This window comes from Hyperolius riggenbachi, chromosome 10, assembly GCF_040937935.1.
Source record: "Hyperolius riggenbachi isolate aHypRig1 chromosome 10, aHypRig1.pri, whole genome shotgun sequence".
Lineage (NCBI taxonomy): Eukaryota > Metazoa > Chordata > Amphibia > Anura > Hyperoliidae > Hyperolius > Hyperolius riggenbachi.
Window position 1 is genome coordinate 105026915 of NC_090655.1, and position 22781 is coordinate 105049695.

Genomic DNA, 22781 nt, shown 5'->3' on the forward strand with positions numbered 1-22781 from the left:
TGAATTAATCATTGTACTCCCACTAAGATCTCAAGTGCATTGCATTGTGAGACACGTACACAAGGCAGAGCACCGCAAACACTCCAAACATGTACTCGTCATCTCAAGGGGAATTTCAAAACTGCAGCTACTAAATTCATACACTAGGGAAGCTAAGAATACACAGAAATAAAATGATGGCAACTCCTCTGTCAGTTGGATACTGTCTACTACTACCCAACTGACATAGTGTAACGATTGTGGAACTTTCCCCGTGATCAGCGCACAACGCGTGCGCTGACACGGCGGAAATCCTCCACAAGCGTATAATTTGCAGGAACCCAGCAAAAGGTGCTACGCACCCGTAGAGGGAAAATTCCTGTCGGCAGATGGCGCTGGGGAGTGCAGAGGAACCAATCCTCTGTACCTCCACAAATGTCAGACAGGAATTGTACAAAACGCAGAACGCAATCGCAAGAGAGGCGATTGCGAATGAGAATGAGCAAAGGGACAGGTTGTATGTGTGTGTGCCAATCCAGTCGCCACCCCGCAACCGCACACACACAACAGCAGATATGAAATAGGAACGCGATCGCCAGAGGTGCGATCGCCAGACAAGACACAAGGCAGATCAGAACAGAATACGAGGTTAGCAAAGGCACAGCAAATAATACAATGAGGAGATACGGAAAATAACAAATGCTATCTAACCGCGAACACCGCACTCATTCGCAACAGTGCACGCGGTTATGCGCGGTCTCCACGTGATAAGCACAATAGAGACAAGCACGCCTAACTAACCATTAACAGACAAACATGAAGCAGAGGACGCGAGCGCTTGCTTAACGGTTACCTCACCGAGCCTCCAGCAAGCGTAGCAGACAGACACACGAAAACAGGGACAAGCGAGAGATAGGATCCACAGCACTAGCGAAAAATGGCTAGCGCGATCCAAGTACAGAGTAGCAGAACAGAAGGATCCCCAGCGCCAGCGAAAAGTGGCCAGCGCGATCCCAGAAGACAGAACAGAAGGATCCCCAGCGCTAGCGAAAAGTAGCTAGCGCGATCCCAGGAGACAGAACAGAAGGATCCCCAGCGCTAGCAAAAAGTAGCTAGTGCGATCCCAGGAGACAGAACAGAAGAGATAGCTGGTAGCAACCGCTGCACCAGCTATACTCCAAGAACAGAGATCAGAACCATTTCCTGTCAACCACCATAGGGACAGGACAATGGCAAACAGGCAAGACAAGACAGAACAGGCAATACAGATAATACAATTCTAACAGCACTAGGGAAATCTGCCTAGCGCAGATTTAGGAATTACTCTAAGCTGATGTTCAAACAGAGAGCAAGGCTGACACCCCACCAGGAGTGTTACATAGGACGAAATCCTTATGAACAGCGAAGCATTGTGGGAAAGACATAGTACTTATAGTACACGCCTCCAATGAATGTGGCCAGGCAATTTGCATGACAACATATGCAAATTCCTCTGCAAGCACAAGCTGCAAAACTGACAGAAGCTCTTCTTTCCAGAGTCCTGCAGCATGCAAACCTACACAATGGTCAAAAGGCTGGCTGCCTGCACAGGCAGCTGAGCAAATCATCACAGTACCCCCTCCTCCAGGGTCGAATTCCAGACGACCCTCAAAACTGCTATTAGCAACAGACTCAAACTGAAGACTCATGAAGGTCGGGGCAGCCCGACAAGGTCCAATTCCAGAGTCAGTCCACCCGAAACCGACCTCATCGGAAACAGAAGCCACCGAAACATGCCCATCAGTACTACCAGTCTCAGTATAACACCCATCAGGACTGTGACCGCCAGAGAAGAAGCCATCGACACCCTCCAGACAATACCCACCACCTTCCAAGGAGCGTCCGAAAATACCAAACCTGCCACAATACCTGTTCGAAGTGTCCCTTACAACACAAAAGCCATCGTTGATCTTATCCAGGGGACCAAGCAAAATTTCTCCCGGAATCTCCCAGAACCTTTTGAAGCTCCACAGAGATCCCAAGAGGGCAGAACAATCACCAGGCTCACATGGAGAACTACCAAGAACCCCCATGGAACCAATGACAATTCCGGATTCAGAATTACGAGGACACCCATCAAGATCAAGACTTTCAGGGACCACTTCTGGGCATGCAAGCAGGCAGGCTAAATCAGAACATGTCTCCACCGAGGAAGCATCTGAGTATGCTGGTAACCGAGGCACACTTGGGCTTTCTGGGTCACAGAGCACACTGGGGTACACCAGCACAGGAGAAACCTCAAGACATGTCGGGGAACTGCCAACCTCAGAGTCCGGCATGAGGAAACCAAAACCAGGACCGGGCAGAGAATCAGCACGAGCATTGGTCTCAAGCACTGGACTTTCAAAAGAAGACTCGGATTCAAATTCGGAAATTTCTGTGACTGCAATATCATCATTGACTACACATGACTGAAGCTCCACCAGAGCTGAAAAGGTAGCCAGCAAGGCAGCAATGCCTACGGAAGAGGGCAACACCTCAGAAGGACTTGGGGGACTGGAGACATCTCCTACAAGTTCTGCACCCTTTGGGAGGAACTCGGGGACCTCCAGAACATCAAACAAGACCTCGGGAACATCATTTTTCAAGTTTTCTAGGAAGGATTCTGAACTATCCATGTTACAGGGCAGAACTGGAACTTTATTTTGTGGACAGGGCAGATGTCCCAGGAATGGTTCCACCATAACCTGAGACTGAACTTCATCATAATTAGCGGGATGTACAGGAATGTTTACTGGAACACACACTGACTCCCTAACTTCATTCTCACTGTACCCAGAATTCTGTGTGGCAGTCAAACTAGCTTGTAACTCCAAAACTGCAGAAAAGCAGGTGAGTATAGTGGCAGTACCTAGACGAGCCTCTAGGGACACTGCAGGGGATTCTAAGCAAGGCCATATTGACTCATCCAGAGTACAGGGTGCAGAATCAGCACTTCCCTCAGAGCAAGAAAGGGGCTCACAAACGTCAGTGTGAAAGGAAAACATGTTTTCATTCATGGTACAGGGCAGGTTCAGAGAAAGCGTCTCTGAATAAGGCAAAGAAGGTTCAGCATCAGATTCGCAAAAACGAAGCGATGTCTCACTCTTAGATTTGGCTAACAATGTCGAATCCGAGGAATCAGAACGCAAAACCTGCGAATCAAAATTCACTTTAGGTTGTGAAACTGACGCTTCTATAGCGCAAACCTCCGCGATCTGCGGAGCAGACTGCAAGGCATCTAGGACCGAAACGCTGGAGCAACTGTCCCCAGACAACGGGCCCTTACAGGTGTGAACAGGGTGAGACAGAGACTCATCTGCAGAAGAAATGGCGACATCAACAGGATAAACTTTATTAGGCATAATAATTTTACTTTTGACGCTGCATAGTCGAGAAATTTTCCCCATAGCAGGGTCACAGACGGAAGATCTCAAAGATCTGTTTCTAAATGACAAAGGATCCCACACATCCTTGAGGAAACCGGCAGACTCCTGCCGATCACAATCTGCAGGAACATCCGAGAAACAGGCATCAGATCGCACAGATTCAAACTGCACACTGTCAGGAGCGAATCCTTCAGGATTCGCACAGGAATCAACCACAGCGGCACACTCATTCATTTCAGATTGCACAAAGTCAAGACTCTCATGCTTTACCCCAAAAAGGCAGGAACAATCATCCGACAACGATGTCTCTTTATTGGAATCAATTGGTTGGTGTGTGTGCAACTCATCCAAAATCGTTTGCCATACATAGATCACCAGATCCACATCATCCTTGTCACATTCATCGGAATCAATCAGAAGGTACATAGAATCAAGACAAGCATTCAAGACATCTTCGCTTTTTGCGATGTAAAAATCGCAAAAGGCTTTCCAATCAAAATCGAATTCCTCCAGCAAGGCCCCAACATCCCAGGAAGCAAATGGGGGTTCAAACAGGCCAGTATCCAGATAATCTCCATAGGGGTGGAGTTCAGGAACAAGAACAGATTTTTTAACTGCTTTAATGTAGTGTGCGATCCTACCTATAGCAGGATCCACATAAGCTTTGGATTGGGGCAAAAAAGCCGGAGACGGAACAACATCATTACAAACATCAATAGGGAGTGTTTTATTCCGATGCTTGCGTTTTTTAGTTTTTCTCTTTTTCGCCACTTTGCATGTCTGCTGTTTAAAACCTGAAGTGGCAACAGACACATTGAACTGATTGTCATACTGAAAGGTTTTGCATGGAAGGGAAAGATCAGCTGACTTATCAGCAGCTACACACTCAATCAGAGCAGGTGGTAAGCCAGGCAGTTTAAACCAGTGAGAGAATATCTCTGCAAACAACTGATACAGATTACCATTCCAAGAATTGATTTTTAACAGATTATATGCCCAGGTGAACAAATCGTCTTTTAAGAGCACATAGGCAAACAGAAGAGCCGACGTGGACGGATCAGAAATCTGAAAGGTGAGATTCAGGCAAAACCTCACACATTCAGAAAGAAATTCTGCCTTGGTCTCTGAATTAAACCTTTTAAAGCTCTTAAAGACACAGGACCCAAACTCGACAAAATCGTACAAATCGGAATTTTCCGTCTACACTGGGGTTTTGGGTTGGGCTGTTCATACTGTAACGATTGTGGAACTTTCCCCGTGATCAGCGCACAACGCGTGCGCTGACACGGCGGAAATCCTCCACAAGCGTATAATTTGCAGGAACCCAGCAAAAGGTGCTACGCACCCGTAGAGGGAAAATTCCTGTCGGCAGATGGTGCTGGGGAGTGCAGAGGAACCAATCCTCTGTACCTCCACAAATGCCAGACAGGAATTGTACAAAACGCAGAACGCAATCGCAAGAGAGGCGATTGCGAATGAGAATGAGCAAAGGGACAGGTTGTATGTGTGTGTGCCAATCCAGTCGCCACCCCGCAACCGCACACACACAACAGCAGATATGAAATAGGAACGCGATCGCCAGAGGTGCGATCGCCAGACAAGACACAAGGCAGATCAGAACAGAATACGAGGTTAGCAAAGGCACAGCAAATAATACAATGAGGAGATACGGAAAATAACAAATGCTAGCTAACTGCGAACACCGCACTCATTCGCAACAGTGCACGTGGTTATGCGCGGCCTCCACGTGATAAGCACAATAGAGACAAGCACGCCTAACTAACCATTAACAGACAAACATGAAGCAGAGGACGCGAGCGCTTGCTTAACGGTTACCTCACTGAGCCTCCAGCAAGCGTAGCAGACAGACACACGAAAACAGGGACAAGCGAGAGATAGGATCCACAGCACTAGCGAAAAGTGGCTAGCGCGATCCAAGTACAGAGTAGCAGAACAGAAGGATCCCCAGCGCCAGCGAAAAGTGGCCAGCGCGATCCCAGAAGACAGAACAGAAGGATCCCCAGCGCTAGCGAAAAGTAGCTAGCGCGATCCCAGGAGACAGAACAGAAGGATCCCCAGCGCTAGCAAAAAGTAGCTAGTGCGATCCCAGGAGACAGAACAGAAGAGATAGCTGGTAGCAACAGCTGCACCAGCTATACTCCAAGAACAGAGATCAGAACCATTTCCTGTCAACCACCATAGGGACAGGACAATGGCAAACAGGCAAGACAAGACAGAACAGGCAATACAGATAATACAATTCTAACAGCACTAGGGAAATCTGCCTAGCGCAGATTTAGGAATTACTCTAAGCTGATGTTCAAACAGAGAGCAAGGCTGACACCCCACCAGGAGTGTTACATAGGACGAAATCCTTATGAACAGCGAAGCATTGTGGGAAAGACATAGTACTTATAGTACACGCCTCCAATGAATGTGGCCAGGCAATTTGCATGACAACATATGCAAATTCCTCTGCAAGCACAAGCTGCAAAACTGACAGAAGCTCTTCTTTCCAGAGTCCTGCAGCATGCAAACCTACACAATGGTCAAAAGGCTGGCTGCCTGCACAGGCAGCTGAGCAAATCATCACACATAGCTGTCTACTGCTAACTGACACAGAGCTGTCTACTGCTATCCAACTGACAAAAAGCTTCTGACTAAAAAATGACTTTTTAAGATATTTCACAGTTTTATATTTAAATCTACTTTTTACCTCCTTAGTGGTAATCCCGAATCAGGCTCGGGGTGGAAATCCCCAGCTCAGAGCGGTAATCCTGGTGAGTGAGTGAGTTATATGCCGGAGCTGTTGCAGATCTCTCTGTGGTATGTTTTTTATTTTTTTTCTTGTTTTTAGGGTCTAAAAGCTTGTGAAAAAATTGCATGGCTTTAGACCCTAAATCTGGAAATAATCATAACGCCAGGGAGGTTAAAGGGACTCAGAGATGACATACACTACAGCTCTGATACTTACCCGGGGCTTCCTCCTGCCCCATAAACACGTTTAAGTCCCACGGCGTCCTCCTGTGGTCTGCCGTTCAGCCACGGTGAGCTCCGTAATGAGGCTCAGTGATGTCATTCCGGGTCTACTGCGCATGCACGGGAGGTCTGCACATGCGCAGTAGACCCTGACTGGCATCGACTGAGGCTCATAACAGAGATCACCACGGCTGAACGGCAAACCGCAGGAGGACGGCGTGGGTCTTAAACATGTTTATGGGGCGGGAGGAAGCCCCGGGTAAGTATCAGAGCTGTAGTGTATGTCGTCTCTGAGTCTCTTTAAAGAGAACCCGAGGTGGTATTTAATGATGTTAGTTGGACACAGAGACTGGTTGTGCACACTATCACCAGCCTGTTGCCCTATGGTGTGCCCCCAGGACCCCCCTGCGCTCTGCTATCCCCAGCGCCGTGCTAGCGACACACAGCGTGTCGCCAGCAGGCTGTTTACATGTGACTGTCTGTCAGCGCCGCTCCTCCGCCTCCTCTGTATCGGCGCTACCCACCCGCGTCCCTTCCCTCCCGCTGAATGGAGGAAAGGGACGCGGGCGGGTAGCGCCGATACAGAGGAGGCGGGGGAGCGGCGCTGACAGACAGTCACATGTGAACAGCCTCGCTGGCACAGCGCTGGGGATAGCAGAGCGCAGGGGGGTCCTGGGGGCACACCATAGGGCAACAGAGGCTGGTGATAGTGTGCACAACCAGCCTCTGTGCCCCACTAATATAATTAAATCCCACCTCGGGTTCTCTTTAAGTTTTTTACCATTTTATTGTTTTTCTCAATGACACATTCATTGAAGTATGCCAGAGCTAAAATCTATGAACTATTGACCCTTTTTATATCTTTCCTGCTCGCAGAAGCCATTTTCTGCTAGGAAAGTATTTTATAGTTGTAGTAATTTCTTATCAGTGAGAGTTACACTGTAGTCTGACCCAGTCCTGACAGGAACTGCCACATACTTGCACACAGCATAGTTATTTGTGTGCTAGGCACTGTACATACACGTCTATCTCATCATGTCACATGTCACCTTGGGTATAATAATGGGGCGCCCTAGAAATCACAAATTAAAATCAGTTGAGTGCTTTTGTAGCAATTTTTTCTGAATTTTCCAAAGCGATTTCTGGAGATTTTGTAGTGTTCAAAGCTGTGAAATATGCGTTAGGCTGTGTGCATTTACATCACGTGACTCATGGACTTCTATCATGTTCATTATATCTGTCTATTGTAAATTGTCATTAAAAGCTAAGTTTTATGGCACTTGTGTGTTATTATGAGCCTTTAAAGCTTGAATTTGTTTTTGTTTTTCCAACTTATGCTTTTTGATTTCTATGCTACTTGTATTGCATTTTACAATTTTCATTATTCCAAGGCTTTATGTGCACAGCAAGTGGTTTTGAGTAGTTAAAGCACTGCAACATCGCTTTGTACAGTGATTGAAAAGCGATTTTGCAGCGATCCTATACTTTGTATCGAAGGGCAAATGCTCCAACTTTTCTGTAGGCACAGCGATTGTGGGAAATCGCAATGGCTACTGTGGAATTACCTCCATTGACTTTCATAAACCTAGCACCTGTGGAATTGCCAGTGATTCCAAAACGCTGCTGAAAAGACTCTTAGCTTTCCCGTACCCACTACATGATTTTTCTGATGACCGGCAGTTTTCTGAGCGATCGTTTCCACAATCTCATTACATGGGTACAGGCGCACTATTAAGGAAATTATGCTTGGTGGTGCACAGCAACCATGATTGTTGCAGTGGATTGGATGCCCGTTTCCACTATAGCGTTGCGGAATCGCCGGCGAATCACCGCAGGCAAATCGCATGCGGGTGCGATTCCGCATGCGTTTTTTGCCGCGATTTCGCATGCGATTTCGCATAGGTAAGGCTGTATGCAAATTTAACCATGTCACTGCCTGTGTAAATTAACATTAATACCTATGCGAAATCGCATGCGAAATCGCGGCAAAAAACGCATGGGGAAAACGCATGCGATTTCCCTATTAAATACATTGCGTGCGATTCGCCTGCATTCCACACGCAGGCGAATTCTGAGGGCCCTACCCTGCAGATTTTTTCTGCATAGAAAAACGTGCGGGGAAACGCACAAGTGGAAACAGTCCCATCCACTTGTACTGACTGTGCGAATCCGCATGCGGACAACGCATGCGGATTCGCGATAGTGGAAACGGGACCTTAGATCCCAGATGACTCCTGTGCAAAGTACCATGATTGACTGAACTCTTGTTCGCGTCCGTCATGTGCTGTTGCGTAAACCCACCAGCAGGCAGATGAATCAAGAACAGTCTTCGTCATGGGACATCCATAGGATCCATCTTCCTGCCTTGTGAAGGGAGTATTCAACTTTAGACATGGGATTGTCTAGAGCGGAACATAAATATGGGAATGTACTGAAAGTCATCTCTTGTATGTGGGAACTCCTAGAGTTTTGTTTAGAAAATGCAATGAAGGAATGCAATTACTGCAGCACTACAAACAGGAGACAAAGATAAAATAGAAGACTGTTTATTCAATTGAAATATTTTACATTGGCCCCCGCTCTTCCTACTAACAGTGGTGACTATAGGGAGGATCTATAGCTGATCTGGTTACTTTACAACTGATATTCTTCTACATTGTGGGCTCTAAGCTCAGACCTCAGGTCACAGATATGTCCCAGTCTCCCTTTGAAAGTTATGGGAATGCTAAACTATATACAAAAAAAAAGGAACCAGTGTCTGGTATCAAAGGGCTTTTCTCACAGTCCTGGATAGTGATACCAGCAGCAGTCATCTCATGAATGTGATGGGATGTCTTTGAGTTGAAGTGGAAGTGCTCAGTGACAGGAATGTCAATGCTTCAGAAAACAAAGGTGTCAGCAGGTTGTTCAGTGGGCAGCTGCTTCACATATGTTACAATAGGCTTCAAATAAGCTGGCCACGGAGTGCATGCGATAGAAGATCCCCAGGGGGAGGGAGATCTTTACAATGATCACCCATAAGGTGAACCCGTAGAAGGACTGTTCAATCTGGCTCACCAAGTGTGGACGAGTACCATAGGCATAGAGGATCCAGACCTGCCGAGGGTACAAAATGACATCAATAGGACTTTGTAACAAATAAATACACTCAATATAGAATTGAATCATAACTGAAATAGGGGTTATTAGCAACATGCAAGCCCATTTAGTTAAAGAAAGACAATTAATGAGGAATGTTCGCTTAAAGGTAAATGTGATAAAGAGCCTGCCATATTTATTTCTAAACAATGCAAGTTGCCTAGCTACCGTCCTGATCCTCCAATACTTTCAGCCATAGACAAGCATGCAGATCAGTTGATGTGACTCAAGTCTGACTGGTTTAGCGGCATGCATGTTTCAGGGTTGTGACTCAGACACTACCGATACCAGAAGATACATAGGATTGTCAGGCATCTGGTATTGTTTAAAATAAAATAAATACGTCAGTCTCCAGCATGTAAATAATTTTTCTAAATGCAGTTTAATGTTAATATATAAGGATGTGTGTCAGGTCACCCTAGCCAATCTGTCTGTGCTGCCTCACTTGTCGGTGCTGCATCATACATCATCACTGTAACTCTCTCCATGCTGCCTCAGTGTCTCAGTCCTATACTTGCTTTACCTTCAAACCTGCCGTTGTATTTACTTCCACAGTCTGCTTAGGGATAGTCAGCAAGATGTAAATAATTCCAAGATGATGCAAAATGTTATGCTAACTATGCGCTGATCTCTCTGCCCCGGGTCCCGCACTGATCTGGAGGTCTGTCAGTCGCCGCGCTGATCTGGAGGTCTGTCACAGTTGCCACACTGATCTGGAGGTCTGAACAGGGCAAAAGAGAGGGCGATAGCAAGGCATTTTTCAAAGCGGCAAAGGGGGATGTCGGGGGGGGGGGGGGGGAGGTACAGATCCTGGGGCCTGGGGCAATTGCACCTTTTGTCTTTTATTGTAGTGCTGTCTCTGCAACCCTCTCTGCCATTCCAATGACCACTCAAAACAACTAACCATCCATAGCTCTAAGACTTCTCAAAGGCTGTCCCCAATCTCTTGGATTCCCTACCCCATTCTCGTCAAACTTATGTATATGAAGTTGATCCCACCTCCTAGATTGTAATTTGTATTTGTCAGTCTGCTTGTCTTCATCACTTTATAGCCTTCATACACTATTAAAGTCTGAACTACAAAACTGAAGGGAAGTTAGGGAAATTCAGATTGTACATTTTGATCTTCTAGAACGGTATTGATAAATGAAAGGCAGAATACCTGAATAAATGCTATAAGCAAATGGACCATAATCTTTTCTACAATTATTATACTGTATTTAAAACTCTTATCAGTAGAAACAATGCTAAATGGTCTAGCCAGCTTTTTTTTTTTTTTTTTATAAATAAGGCCTTGTTTGCACTAACAATTTTTTTCTTGGAAAGAAAGAAAAACGTGCAAAAAGTATGCAAATTTTTGTATGCAGCTAGCATAAATAACTCTTCTGCTTTTGAACATGTATGCAAATTTTGCATTTCTTGTGCTGAGCCATTGCGAATCATTATGTGCAATTCAAATGCAAACATGCTGCAAAATGCAGCAGGCTGTTTTTTCCCTGCAGCAAAACGCAAACAAAAATTTGCAGGTAATGGAAAGGAGCCCATTGCATTTATTAGCATGCAAACGTTTGTTCTGGAGAAAAGCTAAAAAATACAGCATACATGAAAACTAGATCTTAGTCAAATGCTTACAACAAATGAATAAAACATCACTTACTGATATATTGTAACAGATTAAAAGAATTGAGATGTTTTGCAGTATCCTGCTCCTGATTCTGAAAAATGACATCTTCCCTTCTTCCTGTGATATCTGTCTGCTATCATTGGGATCTGTCGCAATGCTTCTAAACAGTGCATTCTTGGGGTTGTCTGTATTTAAGTTCACTAGAGTTTTAGGGCTCCGTAGACTAGTATTACGATTTACATAAGAATGTGCATTGCCACAATCTGCAGACACATTACGTATTCCATGCTGGGTAGTCTTATTTATTGCATCTTGGGATAGACAGAAGATCCCCAACTTGCGTGACAGAGAAGTATTAGTTTGGGCTGGTTCTGAGTGAAGTGCCTTAGTGATAAAGAGATTCTGACCTAGTATCTGGATGGTTTTACAGAGAGAAAAACAGAGATCCAGGATATAAAGGTTCCCTTCGATGTGCAGGAAAAAAATGGCCACCAAGGAGAACACCGAAACCAACAATGGACCGCAGGAGCTGCCTAGGAGCAGAGTAATGTCAAGACTTCTTACCACACTTTTGGACTTGACGTTTAATGGAAGCCCCTTCTGAAATTTGCAGGTGATAATACCAATCACAGAAGCAATGAACATAGCAGACAAGAGCACAGAGTTAAAGAGATAATAGATGCGTAAAGCTTCTGGAATTGTTGCTGGGACCTTGGCAAGAACACCAAATGAAATCATGACTCCAAAAGTTGCTGAGATGGCAAACGCTCCTAAAATCAAACCTATGAAGGCCCCCTTGATGTGCAGAGTGCCTCTGTGTCTGTAAACTGCTGCTGTGCACGTTGCCTTCCCAGTGTTCTTCCAGATTACATAGATCATTGTGGAGGAAAAAAGGCTGAACTCGATATTGAAAGGGTGCAGGTAGGCTGCTCCTTCAGAGAAGATGTGGCAGAGATCTGTGCTGCACACACAGCTGTTTGTGTACTGCTCCGTAGCTGAAATGCCAATGAAAGTCACTCAGAGTCAGTGTAAATCAGCACTAATCCAAAACTTCACATATACCCTTTATTTGGTCTAGTGATGATCATGTCTATAGAGTTCATGGTAAAGCATGTAATCAATTTGATAGATTTGATTTGAGAGATTATAATTCGTTGTTCATGATTATATATGAAAGCTGGAAAAGATCACTACAGAGTTTTCAATTCTATTGGCTGATCAAACTGATCACAAGTTCCTTTCTGAGTTCTCGTAGACCGATGTATTCCTAATGTGGTCAATACTAATCAACTAGTAGGTCTGGTCAATGAAATGCAAATAATTTTGAGTTGATGTGGGACTATGCAACTTTTGTATGCAAATTTATGCAACTTGAAAATGGACCGATCAAATTTTATCTCAGCAGGATTTGCCACATGCATTTGCATTCAAAATTTGCATAACACTCAATTCAAAATGATTTGCATCTCATTGACCATCCCTAGTCTTAAGTCAAACTGGCAAGCCAAGTCATTGGGTTTTCTGAAGCATAGCTACATTAACCCTACATTAACATATTAAAGTTTCAGGGTGGGTTTATACTTTGCATATTTAACCTCCTTAGCGATAATCACGAGTCCAGCTCAGGGTGGAAAAAACATGCCAGGAGCGATATCCACCGAGCTGAACTTGATAGCCGCTGGGAGGTCTATGCAGAGCAATGCACACAGCAGGCATTTTAACTTCTGACGTCGGCCGCCATTCTTCTTCTTCCCCTCTGAAGCTCTGCTTCCCCCTGGTGAGATTAACATCTGTTGTCATGACGACAGTTGGCATTCTCACTATAGGATTACAGTGCCACCCGGAGGACGGAGAGAAAACTGGAGCGCTGGATCTCATGCAAAAAACAAAAATTGCACTGCTTTTAGACCAGGCATGGGCAAACTCGGCCCTCCAGCTGTTATGGAACTATAAGTCCCACAATGCATTTGCCTTTATGAGTCATGACTGTGGCTGTCAGACTCCTGCTATGCATTGTGGGACTTGTAGTTCCTTAACAGCTGGAGGGCCAAGTTTGCCCATGCCTGTTTTAGACCCTAAAATCCAGAAAGAATCATAATGTCAAGGGGGTTAAGGTAACTTTGTTGTACATACAGCAGCCTCCCTCTTCCAAGTGCAGCCCCCCCCCATTCCATGTGCAGAAACATTCATTTTATGTGCAATACACCCTTCCATAAGCAGCCTCCCTTCCACATGAAACTCTCCCTTTGGTGGCATTTCACTCCTTCCTTGTGCAGCAATAGCATGTGCAGCTTATAGTCCACTTGCTGTCCTCTGCTCTACATGCAGCTGTCCAGACCATACGCTCCAGCACTGGCCTCAAAGGACAGAGAACCAGAAATAGCACTTGCAGGAGCCCGAGAGCTGTCCTGCAGTGTACATAGTACAGAAGCCTAATTAATACTGAGAAGCACCTCTGTTTAACCCTACCAGGGGAAGGGCTACCTCTGGCTACCTTATACTGGAGCCACTCTGGCTACCTAATACTGGTATGCTGGTGGTCATATCTGGCAACCTATACTGGGGCGCTAGCTCTGGTTACTTAGCACTGGCGGTGCTCCTGGTTACTAAATACTGGGGGAACCTCCGGATACCTAGTAGTATTTGAATAACACCTCTGACTACCTAATACTTAATTGGGAAGCCATGCCCGGCTACCTACTACTATGTGAGGTCACATCTGGCTACCTAATAATTTTTGTGGTGATTCAAAGGACAACCTAATACTACTAATTTTGGAACACATCTGACTACCTAATACAAATATCTAGGGGCACATCTGGTTACCTAATACTTCTGTCTGGGAGAAAGTGTGTGTGTGTGTGTGTGTGTGTGTGTGTGTGTGTGTGTGTGTGTGTGTGTGTGTGTGTGTGTGTGTGTGTAAATAGGGAACCCAAAAACTACTATCTGGGGGAGGTGATGAGGGAGCACAAAAGCTACCTAATACTACTATCTGTGGAAGGCATTATGAGGGCCAAACTCTCCTATTTCTGTAACGTCAATGTTAAGAATGTTTAAATCAGTAGCATATTAATAATCCTAGTGCAACCTTACCAGGCATGTTTATGATAACAACATCCCCCCAAATTCACAGATCATAAAGAAAACCTCTCCTATGAGTGCACAGACTATATAGTATTATACTTTAACTAAATCTTACATTCAAGAAGGTTCAGTTTCTTCTGTTTAATGTTATAGATCTCTTCCAGTTGCTTCATGGATTCATCAAGGACAACACTCATCCACATTAATATATTTGTAGCCAGGGTATGCATCAGACCAAACCTATAGTCAAGCAAGACAGAACCTGAATGCAGAGATCCTTTAACTGCAGTTTATGCCAGGACAGAGAAAACACATTAACTCACAGCAATCATTATTAAACAGAGTTTAAATTAATTTGTTATTAACAGGAACTCAATAAAACACATTCAATCATAACGTTTTTCTCTTTTAGCTATGAAAGGAGTGGTAGTTTGGGTGAAATCTAGGGATGGCTATTGAGATGTTAATAATTTCGACATGCATGTAAACTTACTGCAAAGTGTTGCCGCCAATTAAATTCACTTCCTGTCAATTGCTGCGTACAATCCCCATAGCATCTCATTCACCATCTCTGTTGAGAGTTCATTTTTATGTTGGTATTCAATTTTGAGAGTCCTGCTACTGCGATCTACCCTTTCTAGGATTTTTGCCTTCTACGTTTCTCTACACTCCCCCCCCCCCCCCCCAAAAAAAAAACAATGGTGGTGCCATTTTCAGCCACAACTGTCCGTTTGGCTAAATTGGGAACACTGTAGCTCCAGTGAAATCATGCTGGGGCTTCCTGTTTGGTGTCTTTCATCTTCTGAGGGTGGACTGCTGCATCAATCCACACTAATAACCCGTTTCTGATGACAACTGAAGGATAGCTTACCCTTTGCAGAGGGGTGTGGATTCACTAGTGTTGTGATTCAGGGGTTGGCTCTTTGGTTGGATGGGGGAGACGTGACTTTGAAGTTGAAGACCTCCTATAGGTAAGTAGGGAGTGGTGTTCTTTATCTAGAAAATGAGCTTTTTAACGCTATGTTCACACAAGGGTGTTGCTGTGCGTTAACGCAATGCAGTTATATTGTAATGGTAAGTTCACATCTATGCGTTAGCAGTGTGGTGGCATGCTGTGTAGTACCGGACAAAGAGCCATAGTTTTCATTAACAGTATGCATCACTTTATGAGTGGCATTACATGTGTAATACAATGTGACTTTTTCCCTCTTTTGTATCGCGATCCTGTTTTTACAGGGCATGCAATGCAAAGCCCCAGTGTGAACCTAACCCAAGGTTTTGGCAGGAGATGGTTTCTAAGGCCTCTTTTCCACGGACAATTGAAAGGCAGTTGCCTCTCAAACTCTCACAACTGCTTGCTGCTGCCTGACAACTGTTTGCTGCTGCCTGGTAACTGCTCACTGCTGCCTAATAACTGCTTGCTGAGTACACAACTCAACTGTCCATGGAAAAGAGGCCTCAATCATTATAGAGGAACTGTCACGAAAATCTTAAAATTTAAAAGTTATACAAATAAGAAGTACATTTCTCCTATGTTTCGGTCACTTACAGTAAGTAGTAGAAATCTGACATTACCAACAGACTTTGGACTAGCCCATCTTCTCATAGGGGGTTCTCAGGGGTTTCTTTATTTTTAAAAGCACTTAGTGAATGGCAGTTGCTCCGTCCAACTGCCAAAATAGTGTGCAGTGAGCAGGGAGGCTGGCCCGCATCTTTGTATTACTCATTTTCAGGGAATGTCTTTATAAAGAATAAAGGCCATGCTGAGAATCCCCCATGAAGATATGGACTAGCCCAAAACCTGTCGGTAATGACAGATTTCTACTACCTACTGTAAGTGACAGCAACATAGGAGAGAAGTAATTTATGGCTCATTTTACTCTGGGAGAAATGCACTTCTTATTTGTATGTATTTTAAATTTTAAGATTTTTGCGACAGTTCCTCTTTAAATGCAGTTTCTCTGAATAATGTTTAGAGATGTAAGTATACAGTTTTCCTGGATTTGGGCTCTAACCAGGTCTCTTCCTATGGTATTAGAATAAAATACAGCAACATCTGCTCATCTAACTTAAAACACATGCTAAGCTTCATATGACTGGCATTAAACTGATCAAATCCCACTCTGTACAGTATAAAACATGCTCTCAATGTCCATGGCCTTTACCTGTTCAGACACTGCTTCTCCTGGATACAGACTTTGGCATAAAATGTAAGCAGAGAGACCTGGAAGACTGTGAAAACCGCCTGCACAACTGGGAATGAAGTGACCACTATAGATGTGCAGTGGTGCAGCTCATGGTAATAGCCAAGTGTTAAACAGTCCAGAACCAGTGTGGCCAAGGCAAAGAGGCACAGTCCACCTGCAGGATGGAAGGACAGGACATTCCAAGTAAAAGGCAAGTATAATTAAAGGGTACCTGAAGTGACATGATTAGCTAAATGTATGTACAATCTTTATGTACAGTCCCACTTAAACGTAGACTGCATTCCTTTTTCTGTTCCATGTAAGGTAGAAGAATCCAGGGATGTAAATGCAGCTAAAACCACATAACTCTCACTGATAACTGGAAATAAGTCTCATGTGTCACAGAGAAAACAACCTCTCAAAGAGGGACTAAACTCTGACATAACATTTAGAAAAAACATTTTCCTACTTTTTTTTACCCATACAGTTATCATATTTTCTTTTGTGCACACATATTATTGTCTGTTTACAAATGACAAGGTCCCAAAGTACAGTTTATCTACACTGAGACCTGCCATTGTAATTTATTGCATGGCTGCTGTATTTATATATTACATTGTATCCAGTGAGAATGTGTCTTCTCTTGTGTACATGTTTGGCTCGTAGCAAGAAGAAAGTTCCGCAGCACCACATCACTGTATTTAATTGATCTTTAATGAGATGAAAACAGAGAAGTTGTCACACAGCCACAGGCGCTGTTTCTGACTCTCGGCCCTTTCTCAAGCTGTGTAGGCTCTCACACAGCTTGAGAAATGACAGAGTCCGAAACAATGTCTGCGGCTGCGTGGCAACCTCTGTTTTTATCCCAATAAAGAGCTATTAAATACTCTGATGCGGTGCTGCAGAACTTTGTTCTTGCTACATTAGACCCTGGTGGGCTACAGCGTTTCTCTGCTCTAGTACACGTCTCTCCCCATTGGGTGCTGGTCCACTCCACTGCTACCACATTTGGCTTGTATTCAGCTGTGACACTGCTAGCAGTGTTTATATTATCTTGTTTGTTTTCCTATCAGCTACTATTGTTGTAATCACCTCCTCAAGTTCAGCAACAGCTCTAAGCTTCCCACTGAAGAGTGCTGTGTTTAACTGTTTGAATGTTGTTCTGCTACCAGTGTTCTGGTAGTACCTTTTTTGCTGTTAAGAATCTTTTAGAGCAAAGAAGAAAGTTTCATACCATTTTAAGTGCAGGCAGCAAATAAAAAGTTAAACAGTTCAAGATTCACTTTATTTTAATTTCATGTTTTCTTTCAGGGGACACTTGCCACATACTGCAAGCACAGTATGGCGTGCTTGTACACAGCAGCGAGCAGGGCCACAAACTAAAGACGATAACGACCAGCATTGGCGGGGTCGAAGAGGACTCGGGAAGCCTCGAGACTATCCAGATATCACTATTCTGGCACAAAGGATTAGTAGATGTAATATACAGGTGTACACTGTTGAAAATGGCAGCATGAGCTGTGAATGTTGCATAGTGCCTGCTCAGCCAACAAACGAGCACTTTTCTGAACACACATACCTTTCAGCCAGCTCGCTCCAGCCTGGTGATCCTGATACATTTTCACTTTCTTATTCTTAGCAGCCGTCCAGCCGAACCACAGCATCCAAGCTGAGGAGGTGAGCATGAGTATGGTGAGGAAGCCATGCACATTGTGAGTCTGTGGGTTGTGATAATGCATCTCTGCTAACAGAACTGCACTGCCAAAGAAGGTGAGCAGAGCCAAGTAGAGCAGAGAGAGGTGTGTAGTGGTTCTGGGATAGTCACCACCATCCCAGGTCTCTTGTTCATCCTCTAAGCTGCTGATACTGAGACTGGAATATAAGGCATTGGGAGAGGAAGAAGCATGTCTAGAAGGGACGGCAGCAGCTTTTGATTGGTGGCCTCCATTAGAAATCACTGTAGCATTATTTGTTTCTCGAGTCATTATTTCTTCTGGGGGAAAAAAAAGTTTTTCAAATTCAAGTTACATCATGAAAAGTGGAATTCAATAAACATAGCAATATAATGCCTTTTCTGCTATCTATTGAATGTAAAGCCCTGGACACGCCCAAAGAAAGTTCCCTGTGAGAGATCACTATCTGATCCCTCCAGTGACAAAAGGGCAATTGGATAACAGCCAATGACTGGCAGCAGCTTTGGCATGATCAGTGTGTTTGGGTCACTGTGCAGAGCCATATGCACAACCAGGAATATTATCTAATGTAAAATCCTGTCTACCTTCAATACTAGCAACATGATAGGCTGAGGTTTGAGTTTGAGCTAAAGATTGAGTTAAAACCTTATTCAGGGATATCAGGTGGATGCATAGAGTATAAACTAAAAATTACGAATAAGAAGCAATCATCTATCTACACTACAGACATAATTGCTGTTCGTTTAGAAAGGACTTCAACTGTTAGTATAGTTATACCATTAATATACCAATTAATCATTCAGTCAAATAAAACCACTGAACGTCTGTTTCAAACAAATCATTAAGTTAGTGAGGTGTAAGAATCGGTAAAAGATCTTACTGAGCATTGTGTTATGTATCCCCTCTGTGCAAGATGTGATTTCATAAATGTAGACAAATAGCTCCACTTAGCTGCAGTCTTACCTTAGTGCACAGTGTGCTGATCTTTGTAGCTTGTTCCGGTGCTTTAAATGTTCCACAAATAAGTCAGATAAACTTCAAGGTTCTTCTAGCTGATTAGTGCGCACAATGCCGTGACTTTATTGGAAAACTAGTGGTATAATTAAGAGGAGGAGATCTTAAAACAAACACCTCCTCCAACTATCAAATGCAAAGTCTGTGCAATAATATTATGGGGATCCTAAAGCCCTAACTATAATTTTTATAATGGCATTTTATAGAAATTCAGCTATAAAAATACTTTTTGGGGTAGATATAAAAATGTAACCTCAGGGTCAGTTTACACTTGCTAGAGTGGCAGCATATCTGTATAGTTTGGATACTATATGGATGAAAAGGTCAATTGCAGTATTCACTGCTCTCGGATGTGGATTTGAGCCAGCCAATTGGATTAATGGCATTGTTGTCCAAAAACATCATGCTTTGTACATTGACAATGGACATGTGAGAACAAGCCCATAAGAAAGTATGGGGACATTATACATGTCCATAGGCCTGCTGCAGTCCGGCAGCACATCTAGTGTGAATCTGAGAGAGCCTAAGCACTTTGAGTCCTATGGGTGAAAAGCGCTATAGAAATGTTATTGTGTTGTTGTAGTGGATCACTGATGATGATGAACAGCATCTCATTATAGGCCGGTTGATAGGGTCACATGGTACTGCAGTGAGCTCCACATTATAAGGAGGGGAGGGCTGACTGCAATCTCTGCTGCAGCCATGTCTCCCAAGTGACTGAAAACAGCCACTGAAGGAGATCTTATGGTGCCCAAACACGGTACAGTAAAAATTTTCAATTTTCCCGTTTATTTGTCCAAAACAATCGAATTGAAAATACATTTTCTTTTCGATCAAGAAAAACAAATGCTTATCCCGTTTTTTCAATAAAAATCTGATCAGACATGTTGAAAAAAAACGTAATATTCGATCTAATGGAATAATTGAACAAAATTATCTAATGGAAAATTGTACCATGTATGGGCACCATAACAAGCCCAAATCTCTATGCACTGAAGACACTACTTGCAAATAACATTTGATTTAGGAACAGAAGACTGTATTACATGAAATAGGAAAAAACATGTGCCCCTAATTGGGCCTTAAATACATCAAAGGATGATGATGCTTCCATACTTATCCATTTATAAAAGAATGTCTGCTTGTCATGCTGATCCACAAGCTTCAGTAGGATCAAACATTGACACACAAGCAAGCAGTCAGTGCAGTTTAAATGGATTTAAAATGTACCAGAGCTGACCAACAATAAAAGTTGTATACATACCTGGGGCTACCTCAGATTTCTTGCTCGAATAAAAAAAAATGCTTTTGATTTTTTTCAGGAAATCTCTTTTTTATCGAATTGCTATAAAATCTGATTGTATCGTGTGTGGCCACCTTAACAATAATTTGATATACACATGGTGGTTGTCTCTTATCTGAAGTAGAACAAACTTACACTTGTTTTCCTTGTTGATACAATCAATTCCGATCAACATGACTGAAGAAATAAGAAAAAGATATCTATGAAACTATACAGGTTTGCTCAACAAAGTTTAAAAAGATATGTGTTCAAACAACTTTAATAGGCTCATTGGACACATACCGTAAATCAATCTAAAGGTGGCCATTAACAATTCAATTTTCCAGACAATCGATCGTCCGATTCATTTGTAATATCAATTGGGAATGATCGTTCAGGCCCAGAAAGAAAGCTTCAATCCAATTTGATTAGATTGATGGAATTGATCTGAAAAATGGATCGAGTCCATCAACCTGATCTGATCTGGATAGCAGTTTTCCTTTCAATAGTGGTCCCGAACAATTGTTTCTGACCGATAATACAATCGAATCAGACAATTTGTCTGGACATTTGTATCATTAATGGCCACCTCTGTAAACAAATAACCACACATAAAAGCAATTATATTGTACATGATCTGTTATATGGATATAATTAGGCCCAATAACCAATTACAGAAATAATCCGGACACATTTTGTTGTTAAAAACAACATCCTCAGAGGCTTGTGGTACTGACACCCGAAGAAGATGGATGACAGAAAGTCAGCAGATCTACAGGGAAATAGGGAGAATAGGGATGGTCAATGAGATGCAAATAATTTTGAGTTGATGCATCATTATGCAAATTTTGTATGCAAATTTATGAAGCTCAAACATGAACCAATCAAATTATTCTGAGGAAACATTTGATTGGTCCATTTTCAAGCTGCATACATTTGTATACAAAATTTGCATAAACTTTTCTTTTAGATCTCCGGTTTTCTTGTAACCATTCCAAATCAGTGTGAGTTCCGTGAACCTCGGGCTTTTTCCTGGAATTTGTTATTGAGCCTAATCATGCCCACATACTACAGTTCATATACAATATAAAAACATTTATGTACAGTTACATATATACTGCTGCTGGGTAGCCATAGGCACAGCTGATGTGCCTATAATGGATTTTAAAATTGTTGGAACACAGATGTTTTGCTAAACTACAGTGGAATGCGAAAGTTTGGGCAACCTTGCTAATCGTCATGATTTTCCTGTATAAATTGTTGGTTGTTACGATAAAAAATGTCAGTTAAATCTATTATATAGGAGACACACACAGTGATATTTGAGAAGTGATATGAAGTTTATTGGATTTACAGAAAGTATGCAATAATTGTTGGAGGTGCATAAATTTGGGTACCACAAAAAAATAAACGAAATCAATATTTAGTAGATCCTCCTTTTGCGGAAATTACAGTCTCTTAACACTTCCTGTAGGTTCGAAGGAGAGTCTGGGTTCTGGTTGAAGATATTTTGGACCATTCCTCTTTACAAGACATCTCTAGTTCATTCAGGTTTGATGGCTTCCAAGCATGGACAGCTCTCTAACTCACACCACAGATTTTCAATTATATTCAGGTCTGGGGACTGAGATGGCCATTCCAGAGTGTTGTACTTGTTCCTCTGCATGAATACCTTAGTGAATTTTGAGCAGTGTTTAGGGTCGTTGTCTTGTTGAAAGATCCAGCCCCGGCGCAGCTTCAGCTTTGTCACTGATTCCTGGACATTGGTCTCTAGAATCTGCTGATACTGAGTGGAGTCCATGTGTCCCTCAACTTTGACAAGATTCCCAGTCCCTGCATTGGCCACACAGTCCCACAGCATGATGGAACCACCACCATATTTTTCTGTAGGTAGCAGGTGTTTTTCTTGGAATGCTGTGTTCTTTTTCCTCCATGCATAATGCCCCTTGTTATGCCTAAATAACTAAATTTTTGTTTCAGCAGTCCACAGCACCTTATTCCAAAATGAAGCTGGCTTGTCCAAATGTGCTTTCGCATACCTCAAACGGCTCTGTTTATGCTGTGGGTGAAGAAACGGCTTCCTCTGCATACAACTTCTCCTTGTGTAAAGTGTGCCAAATGGTAGAACGATGCACAGTGACTCCATCTGCAGCAAGATGATGTTGTAGGTCTTTGGTGCTGGCCTGTGGATTGACTGACAGTTCTCACCATTTGTTGATTTTTTTTATCTGAGATTTTTCTTGGTCTGCCACTTCGAGCCTTAACTTGAACAGAGCCTGTGGTCTTCCAATTCCTCAATATGTTCCTAACTGTGGAAATACACAGCTGAAATCTCTGAGACAGCTTTCTGTATCCTTCCCCTAAACAATGATGGTGACAGTGGCGGACATACGG

General features: G+C 43.2%; 1 protein-coding gene across 1 annotated transcript in view; it reads right to left on the reverse strand.

The window, feature by feature from the left end:
• Positions 1-8895: 8895 nt before the first annotated feature.
• LOC137534094 (proton channel OTOP1-like) overlaps positions 8896-22781 on the reverse strand; it is a 666091-nt gene continuing 652205 nt past the window's right edge. Inside the window, exons 12-15 of the mRNA XM_068255447.1 lie at positions 17977-18390; positions 16377-16572; positions 14327-14451; positions 8896-9461 (exon numbers count right to left, since the gene is read on the reverse strand). Of these exons, the coding sequence (XP_068111548.1) occupies positions 9409-9461; positions 14327-14451; positions 16377-16572; positions 17977-18390 (788 nt within the window). The 3' untranslated portion in view covers positions 8896-9408. The remainder of the gene's footprint in view (positions 9462-14326; positions 14452-16376; positions 16573-17976; positions 18391-22781) is intronic.